The sequence below is a fragment of the Podarcis liolepis genome, assembly GCF_965112155.1.
Source record: "Podarcis liolepis genome assembly, chromosome: 3".
Taxonomy (NCBI): domain Eukaryota; kingdom Metazoa; phylum Chordata; class Lepidosauria; order Squamata; family Lacertidae; genus Podarcis; species Podarcis liolepis.
In genome coordinates this window covers 99,578,209-99,594,324 of record NC_139557.1, presented here as the reverse complement: position 1 = coordinate 99,594,324, position 16,116 = coordinate 99,578,209, and the positions used below count along the sequence as shown (strand labels likewise).

The following is a 16,116-nucleotide window of genomic DNA, read 5'->3' as shown; positions in this document are numbered from 1 at the left end:
TAAGTACCTTGTTTTCCATCTCGGAGACCAGGGTTCAAATCCCTGTTCAGCCATGAGGCTGTGTAACTTTGGGCTGGTTATTGACCATCGGCTCACCTCTCGCACAGGGTTGTTGTGAGGAAATAGCATACGCTTCAACATTTCTCCGATGAAAATAGGGACACCCCATTCCATAATGATAATTTTACTATTTATACATCACACATCTTACTCTGTTGCCCTAGCCACTCTGGGCAGCTTCCAACATATATAAAAACATTTTTTTAAAAAAAATCCCAGAACAGGATTGCCTTCAGACGGCTCGGGGGGGTCAGATAATTCCATACCTGCCAACATTTCTCCAAAATAGAAACCAGGACAGCTTCTCTAAATCAGGGACGTCCCTGGAAAATAGGGAAACTTGGAGGGTCTGATACAACTCTCAGATCAACTCTCAGATCACTAGCTGAGAGAATGCTTTTCACAGTTTCTATAATGCTACTTACTATTTTAAGAATGCTTTTACTACCACTATTACTACTATTATAGACATCTTTTACAGCTTAGTCTACTTCAGGAGGAAGAGTGGGATATGAGTTAACTGAATGAATGAATGAATGATGGGAGCAGAAGAGCTTTGTATGTCACCTTGAGCTCCTTGCAGGAAATATCAGATATAAACGTAGCAAATAAATAAGTGGAGCTTGGTAGAAGGGGTTTAACCATTTGTCCTCCACTATGCCCCCACTTGTAGAAAAGCAAATGACACTCCTCCACCCCTCTGCTGTGCAAATCGTAAATCTGAATCGGGACCAAAGTGAAGGAGTTAAGTGCAAATCTCCCTATTTATATGTTTTAAAATCCTACACTTAAAAGCACCGATATATAGGTGTTGCAATATATACATCCCCTAATATCTTTTTTTCTGATTTGCTATTAAGTAATTTCCACACCTTCAAAACAGTGCCCAGTTAATACATGGTTTTAAAGGATTGGCTGTTCAATTTTTTCCCTATTCTACTGTGCTGGCATCAAGGGCTAGAATTATTATTTTCTTACTTGCTTTTTATTGACAGCCGTCCCAACATGCAACGATTTTTTCCGCATAGAAGAAATCAAAGTGGTCTTTGTTTGTATCCCTGTAAGAAAACACTGGAATGTTTTAATCGCGTGTTTTTTTTCCCAGATAAGTCATTTAGCTTCTGAATGGATCTTCAATAAACCATTTTCAGTTTTGGAATTATCATACAAACATTTTGCAGCTGTAGCTGTCAGATTTGTTAGTAATTAGCTACTTATCTGCTACCTTCAAATGGGTTGTTTAACAAGCTGTATAAAACAGTAATTTCAAATTAGGTATCTAAAATGTTACATTTTATGCCCATGAAAATGTTGAGTGTGTAAACTAATAACTGTAAATAGTAAATACATCAGCATTCTTTTGAAATATGCTTTTACAACTTCCATTGTGACACTATTGACTGTAAGGTGGTAAAACCAGCACTTGAGAGTAGATTGTTCAGTACTTGTGTCTCCCCGCAGTCAGATTGTCTTCTGATGATTAGCTTTCCATTAGGAAGGAACTCATTCTGGTTCTTGAATTGGCATAATAACCTTGTATGTTTTCCCATGTTGGTGCTGAAGCAGTTTGGGTCGAGCAATTTGGGTCGAGCAATTCTGAGCTGAAGCGTCTTCCTGCAGGATCGGGAGAAGGTTAAATCTCTGCCCACATCTCCGTCATCCACAAGCAGTGAGGAACCTATGGCCTTCCAGTTGTTGTGGAATTCCCAACCCCCATCAGCCCCAACCAGCATGGCCAAAGATCAGGATGATGGGAGTTGTAGTCCAGCAATGTCTGGCGGTCCACTGGTTCCCAAATCCAGGCTGCATTGGGTTAAAATAAATAGTGCTCAGCTGAAAGTTAGCTTCAGCGATGTTTCAGTCTGAAATTTTGGGGCAGGGGACGGAGTGGCAGTCAAGGGAAAATGACGCCAAAGTCACCCTACAGTTTACCCTTCTTCAACATCGCTTTTCTTATGGTGCTGACAATAGCACTCTTCCAGCAGCAGCCATTTCTTCACACATAGGATGATTCTGAGGTAGCTTTTCGGGGGTGACGGTGGTCAAGGGACGCCTTTTTGTTTTGACAGAAGCCTCTCACAGAATGATTAAATTGTGTTGTTCCAAGGAGCGATTCTGGGGAAATAAAATGGTAGTCACAGGGAAGAGAGCTGGCACTAGAAAGTTTCCCTTCTCCCCATTTCACTACTTCTCCAGCCTCCCCACATTTCTTAGAAGGAGAGAAAAGAATCATGGGATTGGTTGTAACATGTTGCTTGCTGTGGAATGACAGCAGAGAAAACAATGGAGGGGGGGAGATATTTGAGGGGAGCAGGCATGTTAAAGGAGGCTTTGGAAACATTGAATCTAGGCACGCCTGTGTCTCCAATGCTAGAACAGGGGGAACAGATACCCCAGGTGTGCTGCATGGAAGCAGTGGCATGGATTTAATTTTTAAAAATGTAGCAGTGAACCAATGAAAAGGAGGAAGAACCCACATCACTGCTTTCTGCCGTACTGACACAAGCCCAAAGGGGCTTTGAATTAGGCGGTTTGCTCGCCTTCGATTCTCCTTTCTTTTTGGATTGTTCTGCCCAGCAATCAGTTAAAGGGAAGAGGTTGTGTAGGTAGCAAACGAGAACTGGGTTGTCTGATTGATGCTTATTTCAGCTTTTGAGCAAGGCAGCTGAGCTGTCTTCAAGTGAATGTAACTGCCACTCCCCGCTCCTTTTTTCTTCCCTCCTTGTTCATTCATTCTGTCAGACTGCTTTTTTCTTCTGCTCCTTTCTAGTACAGAGCTGATTACCGATCGAAAATCTTGTTATGACACATTTCTTTAATAGGTTCTTTAATAGGAGTTTCTCGCTTTTCAGTGGGATTCTGGGGGTGCTATTTTCTAAACTGAATTTTAGTTTATTTCGTTAAGCACAAGAGAAACAAAACTTCCTCTCCACCCCCCCCCAAGAGCTGTACTATTTATTGCTTTTGGGCTCCAATGTCAGCATGGTTCACCAAAATATGGTGCCATTTGTGTGGTATGGTGACAAAGTATAGTAACTTAGTGGAGGCAGGGGCCAGCCAAAAGGACACAGTGCATGTATGTGCTAGCCAAATAGTCAATGGTGCCCAGCATGGGTGTGCGTTATGCTTGCATTCAGCATAACTCCCGGACCCAGCCAGCTCAGGGTTAGTGCTTGTTTTACTGCTCCCTGCTCTCATCAAAGCTGTCTGGTGCCATGACTGCAGTATTCATGCAGAGGTTGGGTGACCATCTGTCATGGATGCTTTAGCTGAGATTCCTGCATTGCAAGGGGTTGGACCAGATGACCTTTGGGATTTCTTCCAACTCTACAATTCTGTGATTTTATGGTCTGATGAAACCACCCCATGTTTTTCCTACACATCTAGTGGAGCAACCCAAGTGCCTTCTCCTTTCCCCCATTTTTTCACCCAGCACTACACGTACATAGCATGGTTAACAAATTTACTATTGTTGCCATTACTGACAACAGTAATAATAATTTATAAAGCACCTGCAGCTTTTTAACTACTCTCAAAAGTTTTTTTTAAGAAAAAACAACAACAACCAGAGTTCCTGCATGCAAATGTATTGTCTAATCAATGTGATGCAAAAGGAAATAGGATTGGGGAGAAAAGAGGGAAACAAGCCAACTTGGGCCCCTAGTTTTTGGAGTTACTTAATTTTTCTTATGATGACCAGCTAGAATGGAGACAGTCCTAGGAGAGGAGGAGCCAAAGCAGGCTTCCTCAAACTCAGCCCTCCAGATATTTTTGGCCTACAACTCCCATGATTCCTGGCTAGCAGGACCAGTGGTCAGGGATGATGGGAACTGTAGTCTCAAAACATCTGGAGGGCTGAGTTTGAGGAAGCCTGCGCCAAAGAGAAGTTCATTTCTCAGCTGAGCTGATGGGGTGAGCCTCTCCTTTCTCAACCTTAGTAGCACCAAAGGGTTTCATCTTAGCAGCACCAAAGGGTTTCACCAGTAGATGAAAACCCAAGGGAGAGGAGGATGCGAATGGCAACTGTGAATTTTCACTGCATTATAATGCGTTTGAATGCACGTTCCCTGAGTTCAGCTTGCTTTCAGAATTTAGGAATGTCCAAAGTAGCAATTTATTTGGAAATGAAATCAAAACGATTTGTCTTCCTCCCAAACAACCCAGTAATCTACTCGTAAGGTATATTTATTTTCTCGCTGCACAAGTTACCCTTCATGTTTAATATATGTTGTTTCCATTTTGGTAGGCAGGTGGTATAAGCCGTGATTCCTCTGTAGCAGGATGCTGAGACAACCCACTTCATTGTGAAATAACAATGTTTGCGTAAGCTCGTGTAATCTTTCTGTTTTAAAAGGGGGGGAAAGCGCCCCAGGTCTTCATTAAACATTTATTATTTATCTTCTATACTCTCTTTGCGGTGCAGGGTTATTTGGCGAGATGAACTTTTCCCAGCTCAAAAATATTAAAACATGAAAATTCCATTTGCGCTCATCGGAGTAGCATAGCAGAAACCTCTGTGGGTATTTAATCATTCAAAATAAAGGGTTTTCTTTAATTTTTAAACATGTATTTCATTTTATGTTTTATTTAAATTGTTTTAACATTTGCCGAGAAGCCCCTGAAGTACTAAAACTTTTGAAACTTAGGTTAGCTTAAAAATAAACATGAATAATCCTGCATGTGGAGGAATGACAGGAGAGAGGAAGGGGGAGAGAGAGATGCAAGTATGCTGCTGAGAAAGAAACCAGCCATGATGATTACAAAGCATTACTTGCAAAAATTATCAAGCTATACAAGGAAGCCGGAATTGGGTTGCTCATTGATAACAATAGGCCTTTTTCTGATTATTATGAATATTTAAAGGAGCTCATGAGAAGCTCAAAGCTAATGTGCAAAACCAGATTTTGGTAGAGCAGTTCTCTGGCTAGGGATTTTGAACCTCAGAGATAAGGCAGCAGTTTCCAGATGTTAATGAGGCAGACAGTGTAGGCATGGTTTGGGGAAACCAAATATAGAACAAGAAGAGTTGAGATGATGAAGACCTGTGGGAAACTGCAAGGCACGCAATGCAAAAGAACTTTACTAGCAAATGCTGTATTTTTGTGAGTAAGTAACATGTAAGGCAAGGGACCAAACTTGCAATTGAAACGAAAAAGTTGAACATTTCAAAGGAGAGGGGAAAAAGAAGGAATAAGATGGAGCTTACATCTGAAACAGTAATGGTTGCAGTTAATGTGGATTCAATTTGTTTCCTTCTACAGGAAATTTGCAACCCACTTAAATTGGTTAGTAGCATTAATCACTTCTCTGCTTCTTTCCTGACTCCAAAATGCACCTTTCTTTTCTTCATTATCTTATCCAGCTTTTAGAAGCAGCCCATATACTCATACACTTTACTTCATATAAATCCTTGTTAATGGAAAACACTAATTTGTTTTTGTTTTGTCTTATGGGGGGGGGGCAAACGCAGTGTGTTCATAGGTTCTACTTGACTATTTCTTCTGTATGTACTTTCCATCTGTCTTGAAATATATTAGGGCTGTCATTCTTCTTCATTTCTTAAAGTTATTTAATTAATTGTTTGAGGTTTACAGTGCAATCTTATACATATCTGTTCAGAAGTAATCCCTGCTGACTTCAATGGGACTTACTACCAGGTAAGTGGGTATAAGATTGCAGCCTTCATTAAGTAATTAATCAATTTTATAGTTGCATATGAATAAGACACTTGTTTTTTGGGGGGCGGGGAGTGCCTCCTTGTTTTCAGACAAGGCATGTATGTGCCACAGAACACACGATGTATTCCCTCCTGTGTCATAGAAAAAGAAGTTGGAATCTTCTTTTAAGAGGTGTCATACGTCCAGAAGGGTAGATTATGGCAAATTTTCTTTTAAAAAGCTCAACAACTTTGCCAACTGTTGTGTCTGGACTTTCACTTTTTAAAATATGGCAACCCAATTCTAATATGCTGTTGACCCTGTGCCTTTTTTATATGTGTTAATATTTAACACAATGTATTTCCCTATGAATTGGGGGCACCTTTTGATCAGTTAAAAAGCTTTTAAACTGATAACTGTTTAATCAGCTAAATGGTGCAGCCCCCTAATAATACTTAAATTATATTACAGTACTTGCAAAGTTAAAATAAAGTTCCGTTTAAAAGAACTTGGCTGTATGTATCAATGATTCTATGAATCAATGATTCATAGAATCATTGATTCTATGATTCTATGATTCTATGTTTTGGAAAACGTAGCCGCAATGTTTGGCACACTTGATTGTGTTTGCAGGATCTGGACTGGGACTGAATACAGAATCAGAACTGTAGGTGAGCTCTTAGACTCAGAACCAGGAGATGAACTCAGCTATAGCTGTCAAGCAAGCACATGCCTCATAGTGACAGACTCACGGTTATGATTCAAGTATCAAGCTAGGAAAGTTAGGCAAGAAAAGAAGCCGCAAGAATTGTCAGAATCTTATCAAGGACAGAAGATCACACCTAGGAAGTACTTTTTATGAGAAGGCACGGGTGGCAATTTGAGGTAGAATTCAACCCGGCGCTGCATTGTTGGATAGCAGATGAGGCAAAAACTGTGAGGATATTGAAGTTGGGGCGTATTGGAAGTTCAGGATAATCAGGGCAGGGCAAAAGCGTATCTGGATCCATGGAGCAGGAGTGGTAAGGGAGCATACCTAGAGATGAGGGATGCAGTTTCTTCTTCATACACCAAGCTCAGCACATAACTCTTTGGATCAGGGCCACCATGTTTGAATTCCTCGTAAAGCACCACCTTGCTAAACAAATGATGTTTTTCTCTTCCAGCCACATTTCTTACAGAATGAAAGCCTATGATAACTGTTATTTATTCCTAGCAAACTGCATTCAGAGAATGAGACAAACACCTCCTCTTGATGAATTGCAGCCCCCACCGTACCAAGATGATAGCGGCTCCCCGCATCTCTCATGCACGCCCTCCGAAGTTGGTGACAGCAAATGTGAATTCTCTCAGTGTAGCAACAGTCCGAGATGCTCATATAAATGCCCAAGTGAAGGGAGCACTGGGCATGAAATAGAAAGCTTCCATAACAAAGGATATGAAGAAGATGTACCCAGTGACAGCACTGCAGTCCTTAGCCCAGAGGTAAACACACGCTCTCCCAATTGTACCAAAATTATTCAGGGTATAATGAAGCAGCATTGGTCCGGTACATTACAGATCAGTCGGGCCTTGAAAGATGGCTTTCCCCATTGAGCCATACATGCACCACCTGAGACACAGGCAGAGAACTCTTTAAGTTCCTCCAGGTGGCGCTGTGGGTTAAACCACAGAGCCTAGGACTTGCCAATCAGAAGGTCGGCGGTTCGAATCCCCGCGACTGGGTGAGCTCCCGTTGCTCGGTCCCTGCAGTTCTAAAGCACGTCAAAGTGCAAGTAGATAAATAGGTACCACTGTGGTGGGAAGGTAAACGGCATTTCCGTGCGCTGCTCTGGTTCGCCAGAAGCGTTTTAGTCATGCTGGCCACATGACCCGGAAGCTGTACGCCGGCTCCCTCGGCCAATAAAGCGAGATGAGCGCTGCAACCCCAGAGTCGGCCACGACTGGGCCTAACGGTCAGGGGTCCCTTTACCTTTTACCTACTGAGCATGAAAACTGAGATGCAGCCTCTATCAAAGCCTTGGCTAGAGTTTAAATTAGAGAGGATGTGGTAATTCTTCTTGTTTGCCTGGATAGAGGATAGAGGATCAAGGAGTGTGTGTGTGAGAGTATGTGGAAACTAGCCTACTGTAAAAAGGTAAAAACCACCTTTCCCTCTGGCCCCACTCATCACTTCCCTGTGGCCCCCGGAAACTTGCCCAGAAGAAAAGGTGGCCCCCGGGCTGAAAAACACTCCCCAATTCTGACATATCAGAAGACCACCTCAGGACCTAAAGTTAACTTCTCCTTCCCCAAACCTGCCCCTGAGCCTTTCTTCCACCAAGTGCCCTGTGGGATGAATAGCCATGACTTTTTACTTTCCTCATAGTAAAATATTGCGTACTTTAAAAAAGTAATTTAATGTCACTAATAAGCCGTTGTGGAAGGATTTATATCCTGAAAGGTGGGAAAGAAGTAATTGCAACAAATAAGTATATAAATGTAAGTCTATTATAGTTAGACTTGCTAACTTTTCAGTGGAATTCTTTGACTGGAATCTTAATGTTTGGTACACAGATAACACCACCGTCATCTACCACAACCAAAATTATTAGCAGATTTGGCTACATATGTGAATCTCATTCTTACTTATAATTAATAATGTGCTTTGAAAGTTTAAATGTACAGCATGCAATTAGGAAGGTGTTTTATTTTTAACTGAGTCTTCTCACATACCAAATGTCACTTTGACTGGTCATTTGACCAGTCTAGTAGCAGGGTTTTGGTTTTCTTTTTAGCAAAGCACAGGGTGAAATAGGTGGAAAAAGGCTGTGGTGTCAGCACATAGCACCCTCATGCAGGGATTACTTATCTGTCCCTCCCTTAAAATAAATCTGGCACTCTGAAGAATCACCAGGTGTTTTGAGACAGCTATTATTATTATTATTATTATTATTATTATTATTAACCACAAATGGAAGTTCTTTCCCCCAATAGACATAGCAGGTGCAGAAGGCCTAATCCTGAAAGTGACTATAGTAGAGGAAAAGGGGTTAGCTTACCCACCCTGATCCAGATCAGACCTCCTGCACATGCTTTTAACTTTTAAAATGCCATGCCCACAATTGATAATGTCATGAACAACATCTCCTAGTCTTGCCTTTAAAAGCACAATTTCAACAGCCCCTGCTTCTATGTATCAGGCTGCACAATCCAAAAATTGTCACTTATTTCTATGTTTCATTTCTGTTTTATTCATTTTTATGCAAACTTTTCAAAATGGTTTATTATGTCATTGATTAATTAAATTATGTTAATTTAATTAGTGTTAATTATGTCATTTAATTCTCCAGCTCCTCCCGACCCCTTCAACATTGTCCTAGCCAGTTCTCCCAGATGTTTCCAAACACTTTGACCTTCTTGCTATGAACCTTTTATTCTTGCCTTTCTCTTTTCTGATTGGCTCTTTTCACAAGCAGTAAAAGAAGCCCTCACGTTTTTTGTTTGACTGCCTGACAGCATGCTGTCCTTCCTTGAATATTCAAATACCTTATGTGTGAAATGAACAAAAACATCATACTCCGTCACCGAGGACAAGCATTTTAATTTTAACAATTTATGTTAAGACACATACTGGCGAAACCACTTTTAACAAAATGTATCACAGAGTGTATCGATACAGTTATAGATGTCTAAATGGGGGGTGAATGTATGTAAAACCTCTGCTCCATTTCATTTAGGATCTGTCAGCTCGAGGATCATCATCACAGCTCCCTAAATCTTTTGATCCTGAACCAGAAGCTAAGTATGGCACCCTGGATGTGACTTTTGACTACGACTCGCAGGAACAGAGGCTTCTGATAACAGTGACAGCTGTCACAGACATTCCAAATTATAGCAGGACAAGTGGAAGTTTATGGCAAGTACACCTGGTTCTTCTTCCTATCAAGAAGCAGAGAGCAAAGACCAGCATCCAGCGGGGTCCATGCCCTGTCTTCACTGAGACATTTAAATTTAATCATATTGAGTCTGAGATGATTGGGAATTATGCAGTGCGCTTTAGACTGTACAGTATACGCCGTGTAAAAAGAGAGAGGATTTTGGGAGAAAAGATATTTTACTTAACCAAATTAAATCTTCAAGGGAAGATGTCGGTACCAGTGACATTGGAGCCAGCGTACCCTATTTCCGTGAGTATTAAATCATACAGAAAAGTGTACAACCAAGGATTCTGATTAGAACCGTTCTTTGTGCCACAAAGAAATATACTTCTCTACAGCAGGACAATCGTTACAGCGGGGCAATGAGTAGTTGGTTGATTTAATGAAATTTGCTCACTCCTTCTTTTCTGGTGGGGAAGGAGAGAATCCATTTTGGAGTTCACCTCAGGTGCTGAAATGGCTTGGACTGGCCCTGGTAGTAGCCCTCAAACTTTGTACAGTGGTGCCCCGCAAGACGAATGCCTCGCAAGACGGAAAACTCGCTAGACGAAAGGGTTTTCCATTTTGGAGGTGCTTCGCAAAACGAATCTCCTATGGGCTTGCTTCGCAAGACGACAATGTCTTGCGAGTTCCTGCGGGTTTTTCCCCTCCCCCCCTTTTTCTAAGCCGCTAAGCCGCTTATCAGCTGATCCGATCAGCAGATAAGCCGCTAAAAGCCGCTAATAGCGCTAATCCGCTAATCCGTCAATGGGCTTGCTTCACAAGACGAAAAAACCGCTAGACAAAGAGAATCACAGAACGGATTCTTTTCATCTTGCGAGGCACCACTGTAATTCCCTCCCAGCAAAGGTCCATGTAGCATTACCATTATTCAGTTTTTGTCATATGCTAAAGACACACCTCTTTATCTTGGCCTTTGAGGAATGTGTGTGTGTGTGTGTGTGTGTGTGTAAACCTGAAAATAGTAAATTAATTAAATATATATATATATATTTAAAAAAGATGGATGCTATTAATTGTGCTTTGAACTGTATTGCTTTTGCTGTTGCATGTCAGCCGAGATTCCTTTGTAACAGGATGCTATCAGAAATACTGGAAGGTTTACTCCACTGGAGACCAAGACAGAAAGAAATATGAGATCTCTGATAGTTGTTTCTGTAATAATTATCATCTGAGGGGGTGCTTTCAGGAAACGTTAAATCTGAGGTAATTAATCCAGCTCAATGTGGGCACATCATTTTATCCTACAATGTAACGTAAACAACATGGCTCTCATTTGTGTAATACAAGATGAGTATTACTAAGTTGGAATGTGTGAGCTCTTTGAAATAATGTAAGTGGCTTGTCTGAACAGATCCACAATGAACAACTGTTGCTCAAGTCTAGGTTTGAAAGCTGGTGGTACTAGAAATAAACATGGGTAGGGGGACAGAGGGGTGAAAAGAAAAGAAACAGAATGATTCAGCTTCCTAAGCTCCAGTTAGTTTTCCCTGCATTTACTACACAGTTTCCTCTAAGTTCCTCAGATATGTGTTTATTGTATCACCTTGTGAGAAGCATGGTAGGATTCTGCCAAATGGCTTGAATCACCTTGCATCAGCTGCAGGCAGCGCTAAATCAAATCCTTCCCAACTGAATTTGCAATGAGACAGGGGAGCATCATATGCTATATTCAAGAAACCGTCAAAAGACTTTAAGGACAATGGAGCTATCTATCGCTTACAGGTCATATAGGGACATGGGTGGCGCTGTGGGTTAAACCACAGAGCCTAGGACTTACTGATCAGAAGGTCGCGGTTCGAATCCCTGCTCCCGGGTGAGCTCCTGTTGCTCGGTCCCAGCTCCTGCCAACCTAGCAGTTCGAAAGCACGTCAAAGTGCAAGTAGATAAATAGGTACCGTTCCGGCGGGAAGGTAAATGGCGTTTCCGTGTGCTGCTCTGGTTCGTCAAAAGCTGCTCTGGTTCGCCACATGACCTGGAAGCTGCACGCCAGCTCCCTCGGCCAATAAAGCGAGATGAGCGCCGCAACCCCAGAGTTGGCCACAACTAGACCTAATGGTCTAGCAGAGACATCACCTTGCCAACAAAGGTCCGTATAGTTAAAGCCATGGTTTTCCCAGTAGTGATGTATGGAAGTGAGAGCTGGACCATCAAGAAGGCTGATTGCCGAAGAATTGATGCTTTTGAATTATGGTGCTGGAGGAGACTCTTGAGAGTCCCATGGACTGCAAGAAGATCAAACGTATCCATTCTTAAGGAAATCAGCCCTGAGTGCTCACTGGAAGGACAGATCGTGAAGTTGAGGCTCCAATACTTTGGCCACCTCATGAGAAGAGAAGACTCCCTGGAAAAGACCCTGATGTTGGGAAAGATGGAGGGCACAAGGAGAAGGGGACGACAGGGCGAGGTGGTTGGACAGTGTTCTTGAAGCTACAAACATGAGCCTGACCAAACTGCGGGAGGCAGTGGAAGACAGGAGGGCCTGGCGTGCTCTGGTCCATGGGGTCACGAAGAGTCGGACACAACTAAACGACTAAACAGCAACAACAACAACAACAACAGACCTAATGGTCAGGAGTCCCTTTACCTTTACAGGTCATATGCTTTCTTTATAGAATTGATTCCTCAAAGAATAGTGGATCTACACACACACACACACACACACACACACACACAATATTCTCTCGGGGATTTTCTATAAAGCTTGCAAAAAAAATCATGAGGTGGCTGCTAATGGGCTGTTCTTTCAGAGTACTCACAGCCATGAATTAACATTTAAGACCATGGATTTTAGTGGGCTTAATCAGTAGCAGTGTGTGTTGTGGCCTCCTGTGACTGGCATTTCTGCGGCTTACCTGGATAGGGCAGGGCAACAGTGAGGTCAGGGCTACATGGTTGCATTGGTGGGACTGTGGCCTGTTCCCACCCCTGTCCAAGTAAGCAGCAGTGATGCCAGTGTCATGCTACTACTGACCTTATGTGTGGTTAACTCTATGTTAGGTTGTGATTTTTTACTTGGGATCCCTTTATCGGGGATGCCTGCGGAAGTTGCTCTTTGTGAATTCTGATAGAAACTGAGCTGACCCACACACACCTCCCAAGCTATTATGCAGATTGGAACCTAGTTATTCTTTAGATTTAGCACTCCTCTGAATTTTCTGCTGCAGTTTTTCACTCCAAAATATGTAAAGTATCTGAGGTGAAATACATTTATAAATGCTTATTTAGAGATAAAATATGTTCAAAAAGTATTTATTTAAATTTGACTTTTGTGAGTTTTTAAAAATCTTGTAGATTGATGCAGAAACACGATGAAATGGATTTATGAAAAAACATTGCTTGAAAGAGGCATAAACCAGAAATAGACTGATATGTGCCTGCTTACCCTTTAATCAAATGTTTGAAAAGTTTTTATGGCTACATTCTTACATAGCTGTGAAGTATGTTTGTCAGTGAAAGATGCCTTGCATATGACACTATTAGACCCTAATGTAGACTATAAAAAGGGTATCTAGGCAATAATTTTAATGCTTTGTCAGAGCACATTCCAAACAAATTAAATAATCTATCTTCTCATTTTTACCCACTAAGATGTACTGCATAATTTTTATTAGAAAACTTATAAAGACACTGCATTGTGCATCAAATGAGAAAAGTGGCACAAGGGTGCCATTCTTACCTTGCCAAATGTCTGTTGAGGAAGTTGGAACACTGATTTGCCAAAACATATAAATTCTGTTTTGTCATTTCATTTTGAGAGTATATTATTCACAGTAGCTTAAGTTTGGGAACAAAGCTGATCTGTGAATAGTGTGATACTTTTGTTCTCAGAATAATTTGCCTATGCATATATTTCACATATTATTTATGATTTGCAGAAGGAAATTTGATATAACTTTATAGACTCTGTAGTAATAAATTACAGCTGTATGTAATAATTTTTAAAGATTTGAGTCTCTTGATTATACCCAGTGAAGGAATTATGTTTTTCATTTGATTTTACTTTAATCAGTGTTTTTGCCCAAGACAGAAGGAGATTTTTAATAGTGCATCTACCAGTTTGCCCTCTTGAGATTGAAAAAAACAAATTAGAAGCAAAGGCCTTTGAGAAGTTGTCTTTTAACCAGTTACTCTAAAACTCTGATTAGGTGCTTCTTGCAATTTTATAGAGTCTATGCCAGGGGTCAGCAAACATTTTCAGCAGACCTTGTGAGGGGCTGAACTATATGGGGGGGGGGGGAATGAACGAATTCCTATGCCCCACAAATAACCCAGAGATGCATTTTAAATAAAAGCACACATTCTACTCATGTAAAAACACCAGGCAGGCCCCACAAATAACCCAGAGATGCATTTTAAATAAAAGCACACATTCTACTCATGTAAAAACACGCTGATTCCTGGACCATCCGCAGGCCGGATTGAGAAGGCAATTGGGCCGGATCTGGCCCCCGGGCCTTAGTTTACTGTATTTTTGGTTTTTATGGAAGCCGCCCAGAGTGGCTGGGGAGGCCCAGCCAGATGGGCGGGGTATAAATAATAAATTATTATTATTATTATTACCTACCCATGGTACATGCAGAATTAAGAATCAATGAGTTCTGTGTGGCTTTCTCCTAGATAAGTGGATATAGGATTGTAGATGAGCAGATCAATCCTCTGCACTGGAGTGAATTCGGATGGGGCTTCCAACTGCATGTGACTGAACGTGTGGAAGCTACCACTGGCAGTGTCAGTGTCAGCTACAGCTTGTGTGTGCCTCCCGAACAAGGCTTTTCAGGGGCGAGGAGTGGAGAGTTTTGGGTTGGCAAAGGAACCACTGATCCTAAGCCAGTCCATTGACAGGCCCAAGCCAGGTCTCTCTGCTGTGTTATCCTGGAGCTGGTCCAGAATGGTAATTTCGTGCCACCCACCTTCTGCTCTGATTGCCATGATGTCCAGTTGTACCCTCCAGGAGTTTGGATTGTGCCCTTAATAAAACAACAGTCTATTTTATCATTTTTTACTGTACCACTAGAATGGCATATGTAGCCGGCAAGATTTTTCATAAATCAATAAAAGAGCTTGGCTCTAAATTTTATTCAAACTAGATCTCACCCCCTCATCTTAAATAGAAGCTATACTGTGATTAAAACAATAATCATCACAAATATTCTGATTACAAATATGGTCCCCCCTGCCTTAATGGAAGCAGCCCCCACAACAGTGGGGGATCACCAGCAAATGAAAAACAAGGATGACAGAGGCTAAATCACCCTTGCAAATTCCCCCCAGGGACGGGGGGAATGGGCTTCACTTGTAGTTTGACTCGGTACCTGGCTCTTGCTCCAGTATGGGACAGGAGACCTTTAATCTTAACTTAGCAGCTTGCTTTTCTGTCTCTAACCATGAGTCAACCTGGGAAGCATGTAGAATTGTAGAAATAAAGTAAGTTACCCTTTCAGTGCCAAAACAGGAACATTCCTGTTCAAGATAACCTTTTCTAAGAAGCCAGAAGCTTTTCTTTTAGGAATCCTAGGTGCAAAGATTCCAAATAACCGGAAGAGACTATTTATATATGTGACTACAGATGCCCAGACTTTGTTAGGTCATAGGTGGAAAGAAAATATAACCCCTACCAAGAAAGAATGGCTAGTAGATTCTTTAACATATTGTGCATGCATACTTCTTCCACTGAAAAAAAATGGAGATGTTCCAAGTGTATGCCAGAGATTATAGTTGCATCTAAGATAATCTTAGCTTGAGGCACATTTCTTGATACCTGATTCCTGAAAAGGCAGGAAGACACCTCATTGTAGCACTTCTCCACCCCATTAAAGCATTGCACCAGTGTTGAAAAAAGGATATCCTGAGTTACCAAGAAGCCCCATGCTGACGTTTCCAAAAAGTGGAAAAGATCCTTGAACAATCTGGTCCAAATAGATTCTTGCTATCTTGGGTAGTTACACTTATCTTGGTATTAACCCTGGAAGAGGACATCTGCTTCACAAATCCTCTGATACCCAGTTGCACCTGAAGTAGAGGTGACAGAGTGTAGAAGACAAAAGTGGCATCTAGAATGAAGTGAGAAATAAGAAAGTATACTTACATGGGGCACAGGTGTGTTTTTTGGTAGCCAAGAGAAGGCACAAGGCGATGGAGGTCAGGCTATAACTACCTTACCCTTCTTGTCAGAGGTCCAGCTTACCAGGAGCTGCAGGTCTCCAGGGCCCTTACTATTGATTGAAAGAGAGTTGTTTAGTGAACTTTCCTCAAAAGCAGAGGTGTCTGTTAGGAGAGAAATCCAAGTGGGAAGAGAGGTCTCAGATTTCCTAGTTTTCATGCATGGGGTGTGGTTGCTGCCAGAAGAGGTGCCTACAAATGCCTACCACATAGCAAAGATGGACCGACATCTGATATCTTACACCCTGGCTACATTGTTTACTGTCCACTACATAATTTACTGTCCCAAACAAAGGCAAATACAGGGCACCTGTTTA

The 16,116-nt window shown here is 41.6% G+C and overlaps 1 protein-coding gene across 9 annotated transcripts in view; it reads left to right on the top strand.

The window, feature by feature from the left end:
* The window catches only part of SYT14 (synaptotagmin 14), a 78,285-nt gene that overhangs the window by 54,725 nt on the left and 7,444 nt on the right, over positions 1-16,116 (top strand). For 8 of the 9 annotated variants that reach the window (XM_083494372.1, XM_083494369.1, XM_083494370.1 and 5 more), the window contains 2 exons: positions 6,934-7,202; positions 9,437-9,886. In XM_083494372.1, coding sequence (XP_083350498.1) covers positions 6,934-7,202; positions 9,437-9,886 — 719 coding nt within the window. The remainder of the gene's footprint in view (positions 1-6,933; positions 7,203-9,436; positions 9,887-16,116) is intronic. The other variant, XM_083494374.1, reaches the window with a different exon arrangement.